Consider the following 21460-nt stretch of genomic DNA (forward strand, 5'->3'; position numbering starts at 1 on the left):
AATAAGCAGGCTAACCCTGTCCCTCTCTATCCCACCAGAATGAAAGTTCCGGGAATACAGAAACTATTCATGTCCTGCATATACCACAGAGCCCAGCACATAGTAGGTGCTGAATCAATATTTATCGACAGAATGAATGTCAGGCCAATTGAAATTGACATCTTAAATGATAATCATGGGGACAAAAACCTCCTTGATTTGGGAGACCTTTTGTCCAGAGTAATCCAAAAGCTTTTGTGGCAAGCTTTGGGTTAGGTTTAAAAGTCCCAGATCCAGCAGAAGAGCATTGGGACCAAGGAGAACAAGGTGCAGCCAAAGACTGTACAGAGAGAGCAGCCCCAGGGCCTGTGGAAGTGACAGAGAGCATGTAGAGAGACATAGGGTGAACCTGTGGGTTATTAGTGACCTTGTAGGCCCCAAACTCCAGTATCTGTAGTTGAGCATTTACAGTCCTCTTTAATTAAAGGTTATTTGACAACTTGAGCAGGGAAACAAAAAGATATCTTCTATGGTGTTCTAGGGTGCTGAAGGGTGCTAAAGTCAAAAGAAATGTGTTAACAACCCAGAAAGAAACCTGGGTCCTTTTAATAAAGGACTCTTGACACAGGGTCACACTGGTAAAATTCACTATGGAGACACTACTGGAGCTAAGTGCTTTATTCATCCATCTAATTTATTGCACCACATGTTCTATGCCCTGTAGCCCAAGAGAAAGACTGGTTCTGGCCTCTCTAAGCTTAAATAACACAGGTTGATTTCTACTTCTTTCATTCCTTTTAATCATAAAGATACACTTTTCCAAAGGAGGGAAATTTTCAACAGAAAAATGTTTGATGGAGAGTGGTTGGACACTATTCACTGACAAATTATCATAAGAACAAAGAAAAATGTAAGGGGAGCCAAGAGAAAATTACCCAAACGAAAATGAAAGGTATACAAATTTAGGTTCATATTTGCATGTAGAAACTATCTTCTACTTTTTCCTCTTTCCCACTACAGGAAGTGGTAATAAATGGAGCTGCCACCTTAGGCTTAGACAGGAAAGCCACGTGATAAAGATGGAAGACATTTCACTAGCCTAGATGCCGGAATGACCACATGGATCAATGTTACCACCCTGGACAAATCATTTACTTCTGGACTCTTACATAAGGGAAAACAAAATTCTTTCTTGTTTAACCTTAGTATTATTTGGATCTCTTTGTAACTCCAGCCTTGCTAACTAATACATGTCTCCAGCTTTGTTTAATAAAAGCTCATTTTGTTTAAAAAAAAAAAAAAAGTAACACACACAAAAGATAGGGTAGAAATCTAACATAGCGAATTAAATATTTTAAACTTTTTTGATATCGCTTTCTCTTTATTCCCTACCAATAAGAACCTGATTTAGATAGCTTAGGTATGAAAGTCAATTAGGCAGGTATAGTCTAATATAGGTCAAACTCCTAAATAATGAGTCCCATAAACAGAAAAGCCATAATTGTGGGAGGAGGAAGGCTGATTCTTCTTCTTCAAAAAAGAAATGGTTCTATTATAAGAACTGCCGACTGGTATGAGTATCCACTATGCCACCAGGATTAACACAGATTTTGCATATTCATTTGCACTACCTTAATGGTATTATCATGTGCTTAACAGATGACAAAACTAGGAAGTTAAGTAATTTGCCCAAGGTCTCAAAGAGAAGAAGAGGCAAAGCTGGAATTCTAACTTCATCTCTGACTCTTACGTTTGAGGTTTTTCCCAATATACTGACTCTAACATATATTTGTTCAGTGATAGAAGAGTGACAATATTAGACTTCTCTTCAGGGAGCAATTTCTCAAAATTGTATTTTCTATTTAGCTGTGCCTGAATTATTGATTTGTTTATAATTGCTATCCTTTACCATAAATATCTATGTTCAACTTGGGGAATAAGAAGACTATTAGAATGATAGTTTTCTTCACAGCAACTATATCATATACAAATTAAAATGAACATAACTTCATAACAGCCTGGCCAGGTGTTGCTCAGTATTATAATATCACATTTAACATCTGTGAGAATCTTAACAAAAATTAGAAATGCTATGCCAGGCAAGCTGCTGTTTCTGAATTAATACATCCTACAAAAAACTTCAAAAATCTCAGTATACTGTACTGAAAACATGCACAAACATGTACCACGAAGAGAGGAGGAGAAGAGGAGACTAACTAGCTGGAATGTGAGTAGGGAGCAGAATTAGAGAATAGTCTCTTTAAGGATGGAATTCTCCTAGTATCAGGTGTACACCAAATTTGACAATTTCTAAGTAGCCTCAATAATCAAAAAAGTTCTATAGAATATGTCTCTATTTATCCAGTTAAGGAAGAAAAAGGCATCTGTTTTTCCTTCTTAAAATTTATAATTAACATAGGGTAAGGGATTGCTGACAGCCTCTCCTAACAGAGCAGTAACCTACAATAACACGCTGTTTCTCTGGATACAATGAATAATCCTTTTTGCTGTCTTTTTGACAAAAATTATTCATGTGTTATTGGCATGAAACTAGAAAAAAAAGAGATGAGCTGAGCCAGCTTTCAGTAATTTGTTTAAATTTTATAACCAAATAGCAATTATATTAAACTCTCATAAACTATTGACCTTTTCCCCTCATTCTCAACATTCTGAAGAACAGAACCAAGAGATGCACTGAGACTTTCACCATGAACCCTCGGAATATCTAAAACCTCGGGAGGAGACAAAGTAGGGCAGAGAGCTTGAAAACTGGAAGGACTAAGGTATGAAGAAAATCATGATAGATTTCTTGTCATCATGGGGCGAAGTTCCCAAAATGCTAAATTCTGGTTCCCTCAACTGAATTACATCAGTTGTTCTCAACCTTGGTTTATGTTATGACCGAGGCAGGTTTTACAAAATCATTGCCTGGGCTCCACCTATTCAGAAATTCTGACTCTCGAGTAAGGCACAGGCATCTATCTGTATGCTTGCAAAACTTCCCAGGTGATTCTAATGTGCAGAGAACCACAGGCCTAAATGATTCAGAGATACGAATAAATGTAAACCATACTGGCAAGGTTTTAATATAGTTTTCACATCAACAGAAAAAAAATTCTAAAATCTCAAAATACCAGAATATGAGACTATCACTAAACAGTAACAATAAACAATAGCAACAACAACAAAACAAAAACATCTCTGAGACCTATGAAAAGAAAGAAGGTAGAAGAATTTTGTGTGAATCTTTCCTCTGTCCCCCTTCTGCAGGAAAGCAACAATTATTAGAAGTATACACTGTGCTAACTAAACTGGATGCCGAGTACACAAAGAAGCATGAAGTCAGACATCAATTCCCCATTTTACAAATGAGGAAACTGAGCCTCAGAGATGTGAAGGAACTTCCCTTCTGTAAGGCCAAAAAACAAAGAGCAGAGATAGAACTTGACCCCAGATCTGTCTCAAAGTGCAAAGCTTTTTCTCTTCTCCATATCTTCTGGAACATTTCATTGCACTGGCTAACTTAACAGGTGCTGGAACAAAGTGTAATTTCAAGAATATTTTCCACTGCAGGACCTCGAAGAGTTCATTCTAAAAAACTTAATCCATAGCTCTCCTGGGTATTAGCAATCTGACATTAGCAGAGAATAGGTAAAGGGAAGAAATATGAAATAGGACTGGGGAGGGGGCAGGTGGAGGACTAATGTTAAAAGACCTTGAATGCCAAGTAAAGAGTTTTAAATGTACTAGTTAATTAACAGATCTCTATGTACTGAGCACACGCCCTGTGTTGGACAGAGAAAATCCTCTAAGGCCAAGATAATGGGGAGATAGTGGAGGTTTTAGAGTTACTGTGTCTAAGTGGTAATCTAATACGCCAAACCAAAAAACAAACTACAAGGAAAGAAAAACATATCAAAACACTCCTTTTACATGATATAATTAGGAAAAAACCAACAACCCAGAAACATTATGGATAAATTCACATAAGACACATTTACCATTCTCAAAAAATAAACTCTGAAAAGAAATTACGGTTATTTTTAAGCCAAATCTTTTTTAACGTTATTTTCTATTATTGCTTTAGTAGAGTTTTTTCAAAGGATGAATTTAGTAGCTGGTAAAATGCAACTCATCCACCGAGGGCAGATGGTCAGCATGACACCCTGGGATTGGAGTCATTTATTAGCATGTCAGAGTCAACAATAAAAACTTAATGTATTATTAGTTTGCCTAAGGTAGAGAGCATATTCTCAAGTATAAATGAACAAATTAAAAAATCAGAAGAGAGAAAAGGAAAGCATTTCGGTCTCTCATAAAGCCAAATATCTGGCAAAAACTCTACATTTAGATTATATACACAAATTAATTCCAAAAAATATAAAACTGAACAAAAAAGGAAAGGCTAGGTTATTTTTCTTTATTTCTTCAACAGGATGATTTTAAACGTTTCATATTTTTATATAACAACTTGCTTTTCTCCACTTTAAAGGATACTGAAATTTAAGATAATTAAAACTTTTGCATACAAATGTATACCCTTTCCTTCCCATACATCTAAACATGGAAGCTTCCCTGGTTTAAGAAGGTTGGCATTTGGAATGTCAGCAGGAGTGCACTTAACATGACACTAAATTAAGCAAATCAACTCAATGCGATAATTTCTTTAATTATATTTATTATATCAAATATTTAATCATTCTGATATTTATTTTCACTGTATAGCTTTTAGCCATACTCTTTAATCCTGTGTGTGTGTGTGTGTGTGTGTGTGTGTGCACATGTGTGTGTGATTGCGCATGGAATTAATTTTACTCTGGTTCTTAGCCTCATGATTTCTTAACCTTTTTGATTTTAGTTATGATCAGAGTTAGCACAGATAAAGATAAAAAGTCTCTACGAGATACTGCTCTTGATTTCTTTTAAAAATCTGTCAAAGATTTTGTAACTTTTTATTCATGAAAAGGATTAGAGCAATGGCTCATTACATACCATAATCTGTGATTTTACAGGATACCAAATACAGCTCTTTCAGGTTTTGTCCTTCCTTTGCAATGACCTCCACACACCTGAAACACACAAAAAAGTGGTGAGTTACACTAATGTGTTTCAAGTTAAATTAGCAAGAGTTTGGCCACGATTATAAGAGGAAGAGGTCAGCATACGATGAATGCCACAGCTCTCTTCTTTCAACAAATCTCTTTCAAGGTGTTTCAGGAATAGGTATTATATTCCCTGGTTTAAACTCAGGTGCTCTAATATGTAAATGGCTTTAATTAAATACATTTATGACTGGTGCATCTTTTAAAACCAAAGCAATGAAGAAAGAGATATTCTTTTATGAGTAATGTTACATTTGGTAGTAAAAGACTAGTAAATATATGCTATATAATAATCATATGTCATTTATACAATAAAATAGTATAAAGTAATGATAATGAAACTGGAGAATATAGATGGATGATCATTATAGGTGGATAGTAATATTGCTGCTCATAGCTCAATTATTAATATGAGGTTTGATAACACTGAAACATGCATTTTTTTGACATAATTTTATTTAACATAAAATATAAATGTTTTAAAAATCTATAACATATTGATTATAGAAGGAAAAATCTGCACACATAAGAACTTTAAAATCTTTTACTTTAAAATGTTTTATTCTTAATATTTTAAATGAATTATTGCATAGGTGCAGGACATTTTAATAATATAGACAGAGATATGTAAGATTTATAGTCTTTTCTGGTTTAAGTTAAAAGGTTTTCGAATGGTGCACTCTGCTCTAATAGCCCTAGTGGAACATGTAGTGCAAAATTGAATGAACTTTAAAAATAATGATTAACAACATAGTCCATTTTGTGGCTCAGGCCCCTATAATATCAGAAAAACTGTACAGTCATAGTGACACATAGGCATATGCATCCTTCAGTGCAGTTCCTGTTTTAATCTTTATAAATAACGGTTAAGCAAAAGGGTAAAAGCAAAAAGAGTCATTAACCTTTTCTAGGAAGTAAGAATCAAGTAATTTGATACCTATGTGTATAATCCATCAAAAAATTACTGAGTATCCATCTCTGTCTTTCAGATATTTTATTTGCTGTCTGGCTTATTTGTAGGTATCTTCATAAAATGTCAAGATATTTTAAACAATTCACTTCACATAATTCATTATTGAAGGTTAAGTTAGTTATAGAAAAAGCATATTTTTCTTTTAAATTGTTTTCATGGAATATAGTTTTAATGGAATGATAAACATTTCAAAGTTCCTCAGAATAACTGAGTACACATTCATTTTTGGCTATTTAAAAAAACATTTATGATAAAAATTGATAAGGTCTTCCATGGCTACAAAACAAAACTTAAAACATTAACGCAACGTGACTATGATTGATACAGTTTATTATGAAGATAAATTTAAAAACCTAATTTCATGTCATTTGGCTTTGATGTAACTTTTGAATAAACTCATTAAAAAGGATAAAAGCAGAAATGAAACATTACAAGCAATGACCATTAGTTTTAGCATGTGAAAAATAATTTTCACATGCTAAGGATAAAAATGAAAGCCATAGATGATTACAAATCTTAAATAGTTAAAAATAAAGTCTGACTACTTTCTATCATATCAAAGATACATATCTCACTGTCCTCCATCACCTACCGAAAAAGTTAGCAGATTCAACATTTTGTATGATCATCACAAAATGAAGTACATTAGTACAGAAATGTTTATATCATTTATTTTTTTATAATGCTCTTTTCAAATAGTTCAAAATGCCTGATTTTATATTTGATTATGAAAAAACTCTAAACAAATGCAATATCCTATTTGAGTTCCTGCCATTTGATTCTATATTAGATACGCTACAAGCACATATGAACATTAAAGACACACAGAGCAGACTAAAAACAGCAAATAATACATATTGATTTTGCTGCACAAGCCAGATCAAATGCTATTTCATAGGCAACAAGAACCAGTATTCATATAAACAGGATAATAAATCACTGGATGAAAACTGTCCTAAAACTGATGAAAGGCCACGAACATTAGGTTTCCTCCCTATATGACAGAGAAAAGTTATTGTTGATAGATATCACAAATATATTTAGCTTACGCACTCAAGAGGCAACAGCCGAGAGATAACACATGATTAGAAGTAAGCAATAAGTATCTTTTAGACCAAGAGGGGGCGGAGGGGGTGGGGGTGGGGAATATAAGAGAAAAGCACTTTGCTTTTACAAAGGATCACTTAGGATATTTGTTGTTTTTGAAAGCTCAGTTACATAGTTTTCTAAACACTTTTAATTACAGTGTACTAGAAGTTATGCACAACATAACTTCTGAAATTTAATTTTTTTAAATTTAAAGATCACATCACTTACAGATGTGATATTTGGAGAATCTCCAAGTTCTGTGAATCTGGATTGAAACTCTTAATATAATATTAAAACACAAAATTGAGTGGTTTAAATAAATAGTTAAAATAACTATTGTTTTGAGAGTTAAAAATGGAAGTGGTTTGCATTATTCTCTCACTGCAATTGATGGAAACGGAACCCCACATCGGTTCCCTGGCTGGTGCCTGCAGCCCTGTGATTAGTCTAGGTCTAGTTTCCCGGGCAGCCTATGCTGATAGCAGGTCATGATGAGAGACCGTGGGTGATGACTGTCCTTTCTTTAGGAAACTTTTAGACACCATTCTATAATACACTCATGGGAAGTACCCTAACATAACACGAGTCTGTGGCCCACGTTTCTTCTAAATAATTCTATTCTGTTTTAAAAGACTCTTGGCTCTAGTCATGACCTTGAGTGTATTAACATAAGAGCATTTCCCAGTTCACTAAATAGATTGTATGGAGGCAAAAAACAAGGTAGTAAAGCTTAGTAATTATTTAAATTAAACCTCAGTAATTATTTAAACTTAAAATGATTTAAGCTACACATATTAAAGCAAGTTTTTAAAGGGGTATGTTTAAAACAGTCCTAATAAAGAAGAAACATTTGCAAAGTGATAATCTATCTGTAAGTGAGAAGAAGAGTGACAGAACCAAAGACCACATTTAAAACCTTTGTTTCTCCATCCCCTCTCCATAGATATCACACCGGAGAATATTCATTAGTCTCAGCCATAAATTACAGTTTTGTCCCTAGGGGCAAGCAATGAGCTCCTAAATACATAATCCAGAATTCAAGTTTTAACCATTCTACTCTCCCCTCCACCACTGTCCCCACCAACCCTAAAGACAAACCTCAGAATACCATATGACCACACTCTCGATGGGTCAGTACATTTAAAGATTTCTCAATTCATACATGACAACCTCAGGAATGATAAAGTTTGGGGAAAGAACTATATCCTAAGGAGAATAACAATCTACAAGATTATAAAGTAAAATTCATAATATAATAAAATGGCATAGTGGAAAAACACAGAATAGCAAATATTGTTAAAGTAGTCCATGAACATCAAACACAAGCCTACTTCTACTAATAAATAATAATAAACCATCTTTCAAGTTCTGGGAAATAAAGGGAGACATGTCTTAACAGGAGGAAATAAAGAATCAGAAGACATGCATTCTCGTCTCACCTTCATGGAACCACAGAACCACCACCTACCTTCTTAGGAGCCCCACATCATCATTCTCTAAAAATGAGGGCCTATATGAAAAATTTCTCCAAATCAAATGTCCTAGGTTAATTTAAATATATTTTAGTTTATTCTGAATTGCCTCCCTCGGATTATTTTCTTGCTTTTATGTTTTGGCAGGGTTCAGAAGAGAATTTTTTAAAAATTGCAACCATTGTAAATTCTTAAGTAACAGCTGTTGAGTACATATATATAAACTCCTTTAGAATACTGAAAAGGGCCAGAAAACCTGTTCCAAAGCATTCAGAATTATTTTTTATAATAATGTAATTTTATGCTCACTTGATTTTGATGATATTCTAAAATGTACCTGAAACATTTGATGAAATTTGAAAAGCAACAAAAAGGTTGCTTTTTGTGAACTACATAGGATTTTTTTTTTTTTAAGAAGAGAAGGCAGTACTTAGTTTCAGTGGAGGGAAAATCTGTCTCCTTAGCAATAGATTCCTAATCACCTGATTTATGTGAAGGGTAAAGGTTAATGAATTAAGCTGTGTAAGCTTCAAAACTATCAAAGGAATTCAAAAGAGCCTTGAATTATGGAAAACAATGGCCCATTCTACATACATACCAAATTTTACATTTTTTGTCTCCTACTCAAAAGCAGGAACTTGGCATTAGTGACAATTGAAAAGAACTAATGAGGAAATATGACTACATTGCTTGCAGGAGGAGTGTCCTAGGAGACCTTGTTACTGTTTGTGATGTGCTTCAAGCCCAAAAGAAGCTAATTGGAGCTGCCAGACACTGGTTTGCAAATCTCACTTTAAAGGACAGGCTCAATCACCTTAGAGGTGTGAAAAGAAACGTCCCCATTAGAGATGCATTAGTATGTGGCTTGGTGAATTTCTAAATAAACTTTTGGATGTTCTTTCCTAAGTCACTTCTATATTTGAATAATAGATATATCTTCAAGCAAAAGAAAAATGCAACAAGACAAAACAACCCCACAGATTTAAAACAAAAAGTATAAAGAGTACTGCAAGTAATTGGCAAATAAGTGCAACAGGGAGCTAGGCATGTTTAAGGTTGAATAAATACATAGATCAAACCATACAACTCCTGAAACACAAATACATCGTAAGAGTAATCTATTTGGGGATTTCAAAAATAGAGCTTCATTTTCATCATTTCTTAAAACTAAACAAGCCACCCTATGTTATATTACCCTTAAGAAGTTCTCTCTTTCTCTCTCTCTCTCTCTTACACACACTTACGCACACTTACACACACACGAAACAGGAATAAAAGGAATTTATAAGATCTAAAAAGAGCAACGAGAGAGCAAACTTGGTCCAATTCTGTGCCACATAAGCTCATTCTGACTAACTCATACACGGGTCATTCGAATGATAGCCGAACTCACCAAAACAATTTGGCATCTTACAAAAAGAATAATGAATGCTATCTGACTTTTTCAGAGCCTCAAATCGAGTTTTACTGAAGAATAATCCAATCCCAGTGCAGCAAATGAATGGCCATGATTTACAGGTATACCCTGCTTTCAGAAAACGTATTGCATAAAAGATTTCTATGTGTAAAAAGAAGTAAATTACCAAGTAAACATATACAGGGTGAATCAATTCAAAAATCCATTAATAGTACATTTCCCCTTATTACATGTGAATATAGTTTCATTTATGAGGATTCTATTTAGATACTTTTTCTATTAATATACCTTAACCTTACAGAAATAGCATGCAATAGTTATTTTTAATCTTTAACTTCAACAACTACACATAATGACAAATGAAAGACTATTTTGGGAAAGTGACACATGGCATCAAAGTGATATATTGAGTGCTCTTTGCATTATGGTATACTTTCTTATAAATATTCTTCTATTCTAGCCCATGAACAACACAGTACCAAATACATACTTAAATAAATTTCTCATGTAAACTTCTACAGATATTCTCATGGAAAATCTCATAAGAGATGTTTGCTGCGAGAGAGTTTATTTTTTTTCTAAGGTTAACTTGCAATTAAAATGTTAAATCATTTCCTCGAAGCACGTTTTTAATATACCACAGGGGCTAGGAGTGACATGCAAAATGTCAACAGCTCCACCAGTTAACAACATTATCTTGGGACACTTATTAAGTTCTCACTTACCAAATGTTATTCTCTGGAAAGTCAATACCTGATTAGTTAATTTAAGATTAATTTAGGTATTTGCTACTTATATAGTAGAGAACTGATGCCCATTTTGTCACACAGAGATAGTGAAAGGTTACAAAATGAGAATAGTTGGTAAGGTTTTTTTTAATGAGACATTCCACAAAAAGTGGCCTATAAACTTAAATGTTACTGAAACTTAAATTCTATGTTTGTATCTTTGCCAACACACGTGTCCCACCTTGAGGAAGGCATGACAGATGTTGTCCTTTGCTGAATCTTTCTGGACCACTCTCTCCCTGAGTGTCTTTAGCCTTGGCTACGTTTCCTACCTGGAGGGTAAGTAGCAGTCAGCACTGAAACCTTTTTCATTAATATGACAACAAAATAATATTTTCTAACATGTTTAGGATGACTATCACAAACCAGTTCTTATGGAAATATTTTGTTTCTTCATCTATATAGCAAAACATGTTCTAATTTAATTTGAAAGTTTCTTAGAGTACTTTAAAAATGTTTTTCATACAGAATGAAGCCTGCAATAATTTTTAAATGCATATTTTCTTTAAACTACCAAGAAACAAGATGGTTCAACTTTTTTCCAAAAGGGAAGAAGGAAGATCAAACTAACATTTTTGTGATAAACTTGGCTCTGGCTTTAATATTTCAGATATATTTATCTAAAAGCTTTGTTTTTAATTTTAGCCATTTTCTTTCCTTTTATGACAACTACACTAAACCATTATAAAACAACTTTACCTAACTTTTTCTATGCATTCCTCAGAATACTCAAGAGGCAGAAAAAAGATACTAAGCTTTTATTTATTTATTTAATTCAACAATATTTTACTGAGTGCAAACTATGTGTTAAAATGTTAAAAGATATAATCAGAAAGCCACATTATTATAAATGACGGGCATAATACTTATAACTTTGACAGATCAACTACTATTTATTTTTGTTGTTGTTGATATTAATGTTATGTAGGAGCAGAAAAATTAATGATACCCAGAAGCAGAAAAATCATCTCACTATCTCCATATCTACTGAAAATCAATTGAAAATAGTTATATTTCAGGACCAAAGAAAATGCTAGGAAAAAAATTACAGGCGAGACTTCCTAATTTAGCAGTTTATTCATTCCTCAATAGGAAAAAAATGTCCTTACTTTGAAATAGGAAAAGTCGAGAAATCTTCTTAAGACTGGTGCTTTCTTTATGGTATCTTGGCATATTTTAAGATAGAGAAGATTCTGTTATCCTGCATGTAACAAAAATTTACCGTGTGGAAGCAAAAGCTTGGGCCCTTAAAAAAAGTCAGGCCGAGTTCTGGCAAAAAAGCTCCAACAACACCTCCTTTCCCGACCCCGCCAATATTAAATAAGAACTTCCATGGTAAAGGCAGAAGTATTTCCAAAAGACTTTGCAGGCTTCCAAACAGCTAAAATAAAATTTAGGTGACATATTAAACATATAATTGATGATAATCTCCCTGCCCATCCCCATGCCCTTTTTCTTAACTGCTTTAAGTATTGATAAGAAAGTCTTGATTCAACAGACATATATTTAAGCTCAACTTTAATTTAAAATGGCTAAGCATATTATTTTAGTGGAATACAAAGGCACACAGAAGATGAGATTTCAGGCATCATTCAGGAAAGAGTTAAGTACTTCCTTACCAGAAGACACCACAAGTTTCAGCTTTGTAGTGACTAATTGCCTCTTTAACCTCTCTACTCTGGAAGTTGGCCTATGCTTCAATACCAGTGTTGTGACAGAGCCAAAGACTGATGTTCAACACAGACCTCTCATGACCTGTGTAGCCAAGGAGTTAACTCAGACAAGATGCTGACAAAAGGTTTCCTTCTCGCTTGGGAAGGCACAGAATTTCTTTTTGGATAAGCCAAATTCTCAGAAGACTATATATAAAACATGGTAGGGGAAGACAATTTATAAAAGTCAAAAGAATGCTTTTACTTTAGCTAACAATTATATTTAACATCCCAATGTATTAACTCAAATTGAGAAAACGGTTTTAGCAACATCTATACATATGTAAGTATGTATGTGTATATATATATACATATATATGTGTGTGTGTGTGTGTGTGTGTGTGTGTGTGTGTGTATATATATATATGATTTATTTATTTTAAAATCCAATAAAGAGAGCACCTAATTGGATATCTTTGAAAGCTTATAATTAGATAGGTGTAATAAGACACAAAGAAAGCACATCAGTAGTCTCCATTCCAAGTATTTCCCAATGCTTCAAGCCTTCATACTCAGGAAGCCTGTATGTTGTCATTAATTTTGTTTTCACATTTAAAATCCCATTTATTCAATGTCCTTGTTCCTTCCTCATTCAGGAGATGTCAGAGGGGCCTGTGTCCTGATGCACGGCCAGGACCCTCACTCCGGAGTCAGACAACACAGCATCCAAACCCGCACTTTGTCATTAATTTTTAAGCTTAGTAACTTTCTGGCCTGATCAAAATCCAATAAGAGAATTTTTACAGGTGATTTTAAGTGGCAATTATATAAAATGAATTAATTCTGCAATTGGGAGAATAGTGATGAAGTCTTGTTAGTTTCTAAAAAAAAAAAAGAAGGGATGAAGGAGTTCTAGATTAAAAAGGCGGAAAGGTACAGACAGTGGGAACAAAGTGACCCAAATATTCATTCAGAAAGGAGAAAGGGGAAAAATCACATGGGCTTGATGAAGGCAGGGTCACTATGTAAACTTGACCTTATTGATGCTTAGCGAGGTTGAACTCGGAACTCTTTGAGGCTTAAGGATCATCCCTGCTGAATCCGTAAAACATACTTCCAAAGCCCCGGTTCTGCCACTGCTTTATTCCTATCTTCTGCCATACCATTACATATTAATGTTCACATCAGAGGTAAAAATAATTTTTGCTCTAACATTTATGGGAAAGAGAGGCAGCACTAAACATTTAGCTGTTTTGGTATATTATGTTTACACACAGAGAGAACTTTTTTACTTAAAAAAAGTAACATTTACACTTTTTCAAAAAAGAAAAAACAGTCCACATATTCTACAACCGAAAATAAGGGGCATTAACCAAGAATTCCCTAAAGTAAGTATGCAGTTTATATTTTTAAAATCTCAGTGGAAGGATGATAGCTGGTTTCAGTAATTTTTATTTATCTGAAGGATAGAGAAACAAAGTCCTCCCTATTTTCTGCTTAAATAATATTCAAGGGAATGAAATGAGATTTAGAAATTCCAGGGAAAGTCTATTGAAACTTACTTCGCTTTTCTGGCTACCAGTTTAATGATTTCTGACATTAAAAAGTCGTTCGTTTGAAAATATACTTCTAGAAGATTCTTTCTTAACTCTTTATCCATCAAAGTAAAGACTTGATCATCAACAACTTAATTTATATTCAAAAGAGTACACAGTATATACATGTACATGCATGTATATACATTTATAAATATAATTCTTAACAATACATTTCCCCTTATCAATACTGTCATTAAATCAACAAAATATATAATTGTTGTAAATACACTTAGTAAAGGAATTTTAGCAATGCCAAAATCACTAAAATACAGGTTGCTTTGCTTGGACTAATCATCAGTCTATTCGCTATAAAGGGAAAATACATATCTTTCTTAGAGTGGTGGAAAGCAAATGAAGCCAGTTCATAAGACTGATAGAAACCATGGGGGGGTAAGCATTACCCATTTTCTCCTTGCAAAAGTTGCAAAAGCAAGACAGTAAGTAAACATGGAGAAGAAAGAAGGCATATTTTGCTATTTGTTTCAGACAGTGGGTACCTTGCAAGCAACATCATGTCTGACAGCCAGCAGAAACAAGCAACGCTCCCAATCTTGGTACTCAGCTTTATGTTATTTAAAAGATAAATCAAAATGAACAGTACATTTCTGGCATAGTTCTAAATGTTCTATCCTTGATTATTACTGTTCTGTCTGCATAATCAAGAAACCATGTAGCAAAATGGAGTAATAGTATTACCATTTCTGCTCTACACAATAAACACCTCTCTCAAGTACCCACCTCAATAAAGGAATACATTCTGGTATTCTGAGAAAGAAGCAAGATTGAGAGTTGAGGAGGGGCAGTTTATTGTTTTCTAAAGTCATTTTTGGAATAAAGAAGAGAACGCAAATGTCAGGCATTTGAAAGGGATGTCAGGTAAATGTGCTGGGAGTCAATTGACCTATTTTGTGCCTCTGTGGGTCCTGAGGGTGTCATGAGTTCTGCCCTGGTAATAGTAGAATTTTATAAAGAAAAAGTTACAGCACAAAGTCCTTTTGTGATCTTTTATTGAAAGGTAAATACATGGTCATCAGACACAAAACACTTAGGCCATTTGGCAAAATTTGGGGCTTTGGAAAAATAATGGCAATTTGATGTCATGTCATACTTTGAAAACGGTGAAAAAAGCTTTCTAAAAGGTAATAGTATAAGCAAGTCAGTGAACAGAATATATACTCAGGGATGCACAAGTAGAATTAGTGGCTTGAATTAAGGTTGTATAAAGAATATTGTAAAGAGGAAAAAGAAAACAATTCATACAATATATAACAATATGTATATAACATAACATGTAATATATAATATACGTATAATATATATAAATATATTCACATATTTTATATTTACTCAGGGGCCTAAATTTATTTTATATTTAGCCTATTCAACTATAAATGCATACAAAACTACAAGAGAAATATTTGAGAGAGGCAAGGACAGTGGAAAATATGGACAGGAAAATAATAAAATTAGAGATATACTCATCCTGAAGCGATTTACGTGATTCTGTCCTGAGAAGCTTCTACAAGTGGGATAAGATTTTGGCATAAGCTTTCAAGATAACAAAGTAAAAAGGGAAGTATGACTAGAAGATTCATAATGTCGATGATTTATTTTTTAAATCTGATGTTCAAAAGAAGCTACAAAAAGACTAGATACACTTGAGGCATTTCTGGGGAAAGGCTGAAGTTTCAAGAAAATATCAAAAAATCCTGTATCATTTAGAAAATTTCTTCCCATTTCTTAATACCACTGTGGACTTAATCCATGAGAAACTGGCCTCTCAAAAAAGTTAAAAATTAAAAAGTATATTGCATATGATTAATAACATAATACAATAATAAAAGTGATAATACTTAACTACATCAGAATTTTACTAAATTTTAATGTTTCATGTACAAAATCAATCAGTTATGGATAATGGAAATATGTTTCAGATGCTCAGTCAAAGCTGTGTGTGTGTGTGTGTGTGTGTGTGTGTGTGTGTGTGAGAGTCCTGGGTAGGAAATATAATTCAACTTCTCTAAGTCTTTTCTGTAAAATGGAAATTACAGTATCTACCTCCAAGGATTTTGTAAAGGTTACATTTCATGATGTTTGCAAAGCCGCTTTTCGTTATTCAACAAACATTTACTAACCCCTACTATGCCCCTAACTATATGGATACAAAGATGGATAAGACAAGTCTCTTCCCAAAGGGAATTCACAATCTTGTCAACTTTAACATCCTCCACACAAATAAGACAGGGTTATTTAGAATAGAACAGAATAGAATTTCCTAAAGTACATTTCTCAGAAAACTAGCACTTTGGGGCTTTAATAGTTGACATATGCAAGAAAGAAATGTATGGTCCAATAAGCTCACATTAAATCAAATCAAAATGTTCCTTAGTAAAAGAAAAAAGAAAAAGAATGAGTGTAAGGCACATAGGACGGCACCTGACACAAAGCAAGCAATTAAATATTATTATTATTTAGGCTCTAGCACAGAACTTGGCACATTAAAAAAAAAATGCCTATAGCAGGCTAACCAATGGGCCCCAAAGATAACAGGTACTAATCCACTGAACCTATAAATATTACCTAATATAGAAAAAGGAACTTTGTAGATGTGATTATATTAAGGATTTTGTGATGGGGAGATTATCCTGGATTATCTGAGTGGGCCTTAAATACAATTAATTCCAAATGTACCTTACGAGAGAGGCAGAGAGAGATTTGACTGAGACAGAGAGGAGAAGGCAATATTACCCCACAGGCAAATATCTGAGTGGTATAGCCAGAGCCAAGGATGTTCCAGCCACCTGAAGCTGGAAAGAAGGGGAATGCATTCTTCCCTAGAGCCTCCAAAGGGAGACTGAAACTTTAATTTTGGCCCAGTTAAACTGATTTTGGATGTGTGGCCTCCACAACTGTGGGATAATAAATATTTGTTGTTTTTAGCTACCAAGTTTATGGTAATTTGTTATAGCAGCCACAGAAATACAGTGCTTAATAAATGTTATTAAACTAATCACTGGATTATACATGTGGCACCAAAGAATATAATTTATAAGGGTAACGAACTCATTGCAATTAAGGTGATGTAATTGAATAAGATTAAATTTTAAGTTGTGGAAAGGATGAGAAAGGAAACCCTTAAAGAATGCTTTCACATCTTCAGCTTAAATTAGACTAAATTCCAAAAAAGGTGTGTCTTCTAAACTTTTTTAGAATAAACACTCATTTTTCTCCAACATTATATTATAGAAATTTTCAAGCATACAAAAAAGTTGAAAGAATCATTCAGTGAAGATCCATTATTTATCATCTAGACTCTATAATTAGCATTTTCTGCATTTGCTTTATCTCAGATATATCCATCAACTTATCCGACCAGGTATCTATCCATCAATTTATCTTATTTTTTGATGCATTTCAAAGTAAGTGCAGACACCAGTACATTTTATTCCTAAACACTTTAGCATACACATCATTAAGTAGAGTTCAATGTGTGTAATGTTTTGGTTTTTTTTTGTAAGATTTACCTACTGTGGATTGCAAAAAATCTTAAATGCAATCAGTTTTGACAAATGCATGATTCTGTTTACTCTGAACCCCCATTAAGATCTAGATCCCTAGCATCCCACTAAGTTTTCTCAGGCCCCTTTTCAGTCAATGTTCATGTCCACCCACAAAGGCGGCTACTATTTGTGGATATTTATTATGTTGCTTAGTTTTGTCTATTTAAAAACTTCATAAAAATAGAATAACACAATATGTATTCTTTCATGTAAGGCTTTTTTTAAACTTAGCATAAGGGTTTGAGATTCATCTATATTGTTTCCTATTTCAATAATTTTTCCTAATTGTACCTTCCAATTGGCAACAGGTATCCAATTAAATTCATATAACAGTTTTTGTATTCATTCTTTTATTGAAGGGCATGTGAAGTATTTGCACTTTGGGGGCAATTATAAATAATACCACTAGCAACATTCTTGTACAATCTTCTGGTAGACATACACTTTCATGTCTCACTGGTAAAAACCTTAGGAGCGGAATTGCTGAGTCATAGAGTATTAGTGGTATGTATGTAGTAGATGAATGATTAGTTTTAGAAGAAACTGCCAAATCTCCTTCCAAAGTTGTTATACCATTTACATTCCCACCAACTCTTAACGAGTTATAGTTGCTTCACTTCCTCATCAGTGTTGATATTATCAGACTTTTTAGCCATATTGGTGGGTATGAAATGAAGTCTAGTTAAATAATAAAAAATTCAAAGATCTCATTATGATAATAATTCTGCTCTTTTTATCTTTTAAGAAAAATATACAATGACAAAAGGAAACTGAACCACTAAACAATATTTTAAAAATATATATCTATATTTCTAGAATTTTTTAAATACACATATATGAATGATATAATTTATTCGCTATACAGACAATAATTGATGCAGACTCTTTGGCAGTAGCGCTTTGGCCTAGATGCAACATTCCATCTGCTAGTTCCCTGGGATATTGTCATGGCTAATTCTATTTCTCTTATCATCTTTATTCCAAGCAACCTAATTATCCAACAATAACCAGGTAACTTCAGGAAAAAGACCTCAGTCATTTCATATAGCACTCAATATTATCTGTTGCCATCTACATTATCTCTCATGAGTTCCAACCTCACCCTAAGTTGAAAACCAATTTAAAATAACCTTACCCTAAGTTGAAAACCAATTTAAAATAAGCCCCAAACTATAATTTCCACTGTAAGCAGAAGTTTTTCGTTTAAGGTTTATACTCTGAGTATTTGGCGAAAGACATTACATAATGTTGTGACTTGAAAGAGAGATTGTTTATTATATCACCAAGAGCACTTTACAAAATATGTTGCCAGAAACTGGATTAGGATTCTGGCATTAGTCAGCAAATAGCAAAAGCTGGAAACCATAGACCTCTCAGTAGAGCTCCCTTCAATAGTGGGTGGGATAAAAAAAAGGAATTTCCTTTCTTTACTATTTCTAATTATTTAAGTGAATTGCCCAATTTCAAGGAACATGAAGTCTACTGATTTTCATACCAAAATATACCAAAAATAAAATAAAAATCTTCACTGAAACATTCTGAAAACCATGAAAATTTTCAAATGAACATAAAGATGCTTAGTACTACCGAAGAGACAAAGTGCATGTTTTTTTCTAATCATAAGTAAACACAGAACAAAAAAGATCAAAGAAAATTTAACCTAACAGTTTATCTTTTTTCACTCCATTATAAATTTATGTCTCACATAAAATGATTCACCTATGATCTAGAGACGATTTGTGTTAAGCAACCCATGCCAGGTATTTAAAGAACTCTTTGTGAGTGTGGCTTCCAAATAGGATCAAGGAAAGAAATAGCCACAAATCTTTTAAAGCATTCAATTAAGGCTCAAGTTATACAAAAGTTTGTGATAAGCCACACTAAGACTGCCAAGCACACTACAAGTTTCAATATTTGAGAATTTCCACTCCATCTGAAAGATCTTGTCGATAAATAATATAAAAATACTTTGTAGATATTAATAACTTTAGGCATATTACTGCAAACCTCACATGACCAAAGTCTGATATTCAATGAGATAAAAAGACATTATACCTTTATTTCACAAAAATGTAAAAATACAGGCAGAATTCTATGAGCCTCTGTATTATTTTTCATAAGATTAATATTTAAAAATGGAAACCACTGAGAAATAATGGCAAAGTTATTAATTTATGAAAGCTTTTAGATGTCATTTTACTCTTTTACTTTATTCATTTATGCCATATAATTGATAAAAAACATTCTACCTAACTCTTTTTAAAGTAAACTTTAAACACTGACTAGAGTCAATGTTTATAAATCCCAGTAAGAAAGAATAAATGTATATTTATTGTAAAAATTAATACACAGCCCAAATCTATGACTTTGGAAATTTTTCTTAATAGCTAGCACAACAAATGTCTAACATTAATTATAAAGAGACATTCAGAATTACTTGAGGGAAAAGTTTTAATGGTCATTAGGTTATATATTAACAGAAATAAGGTATGGCTATATTTGTTATTGAGCCTAGCTTCTAACACCCATGCCCAGTCACCCTGAGTCTAATCTTTGGGCAAACACCTAATCTCTCTATGCACTGGAATCAAAATATATTGCCTTATCCAGGCCAGATTAAGGTGTGTAGAGGCCATGAAGTCCTGGAAAAAAATATGATTCTTCCTCATCTTCATAATATAATTTTAAAATCTACTAAACTGTACAATTCATGAAAGGAAGGCCAAAGTCTAATTTTGCTTCAGATTGTATATGCTGTCCTTGCGGTTCTGATACACTAAGCATGTGCTTGGTCTGCTTAACAATAATCCAGCAGAATGCCTGATCTTGTAGCAGCTGACTGCTATTTCTTTGGGAACACTCACTCTTTCACTCTGTTATATGGATCGAGATGATTTTGACATTTATTTGTTGTTGTTTAGATTTTGTTCCCCATCTATTTCTTTCACTGTGGACTGAAACCCTAGACACTGACTTCTGGCCCATATACTCTGCATAACTCTGTCTGACTTAGTCCACTTAGCACATTTATAACACAGATAGTTTCTCAAAACAGTAGACTTTTCATGTACTTACATGTTAACAGAGTTGCAACAAATAGGCAGCCCGGACACATTTTTTGTGGCTGAGTCATGTTTTAAACAAACATGAATATAAATGTCTTTTAATGAGACATGTGCTTTCCAATCATAACAGTCCCCACCATTCCCTAATATTACACTTGACCCACTTCACTCATTTACATTCTATGTCTGGTTTTTAACATCATTTAAGTTTGCAACCTCTGAAAATATCATGTTCACCACAACCACGCAGGTTTAAAACCCTTAATTCAGACCCATGCACTGGTCTCTTCTCAGACTGTTGCTCCTGACTCCTAGTGTTCCCTCCCTCTGTTGTGACCACTGTATGAAGTATATGTCATCATCCTCACCTGTCTTCCAATTCTGGCCTGACGCAGGGCCCATACTTTACTCATCTTTGATAAGACGCTCAAGACAGATTTGTTAAAGGAATGAGTGAGGGATTTATGCATGCTGATAAGGCAAGTCATGCCATTGTATATGCTTAAAATTCTGAGTGAAGATAACAAAGGCATCACTTTTATTAAGGATATGTCAACAAAGTAAGACATTATTTTTAAGCACAAGAACTGGATTACTTGCAGTTAGAAAGAGAAATACCTAAGTAAAACTTGTCTAATAAAAAGGATGAAGAGCACATACTAACAAAATATAGAGGGATTTAAAAGGAGAAAAACTTTATATGAAGACCTGCAGAGTGAAAAATGTAAATAATAGGATTAGAATATATAATAGAAACATAAAGTG

At 33.5% G+C, this 21460-nt stretch overlaps 1 protein-coding gene across 1 annotated transcript in view; it reads right to left on the reverse strand.

Moving 5' to 3' along the window:
* Nucleotides 1-21460, reverse strand: part of FBXL17 (F-box and leucine rich repeat protein 17) — a gene marked incomplete at its 5' end in the record, with an annotated part of 440618 nt that overhangs the window by 149883 nt on the left and 269275 nt on the right. The window contains one exon of the mRNA XM_015590345.2: nucleotides 4972-5048. Coding sequence (XP_015445831.1) covers nucleotides 4972-5048 — 77 coding nt within the window. The remainder of the gene's footprint in view (nucleotides 1-4971; nucleotides 5049-21460) is intronic.

This window comes from Pteropus alecto, unplaced genomic scaffold (assembly GCF_000325575.1).
Source record: "Pteropus alecto unplaced genomic scaffold, ASM32557v1 scaffold20, whole genome shotgun sequence".
NCBI classification, from domain to species: Eukaryota; Metazoa; Chordata; class Mammalia; order Chiroptera; family Pteropodidae; genus Pteropus; species Pteropus alecto.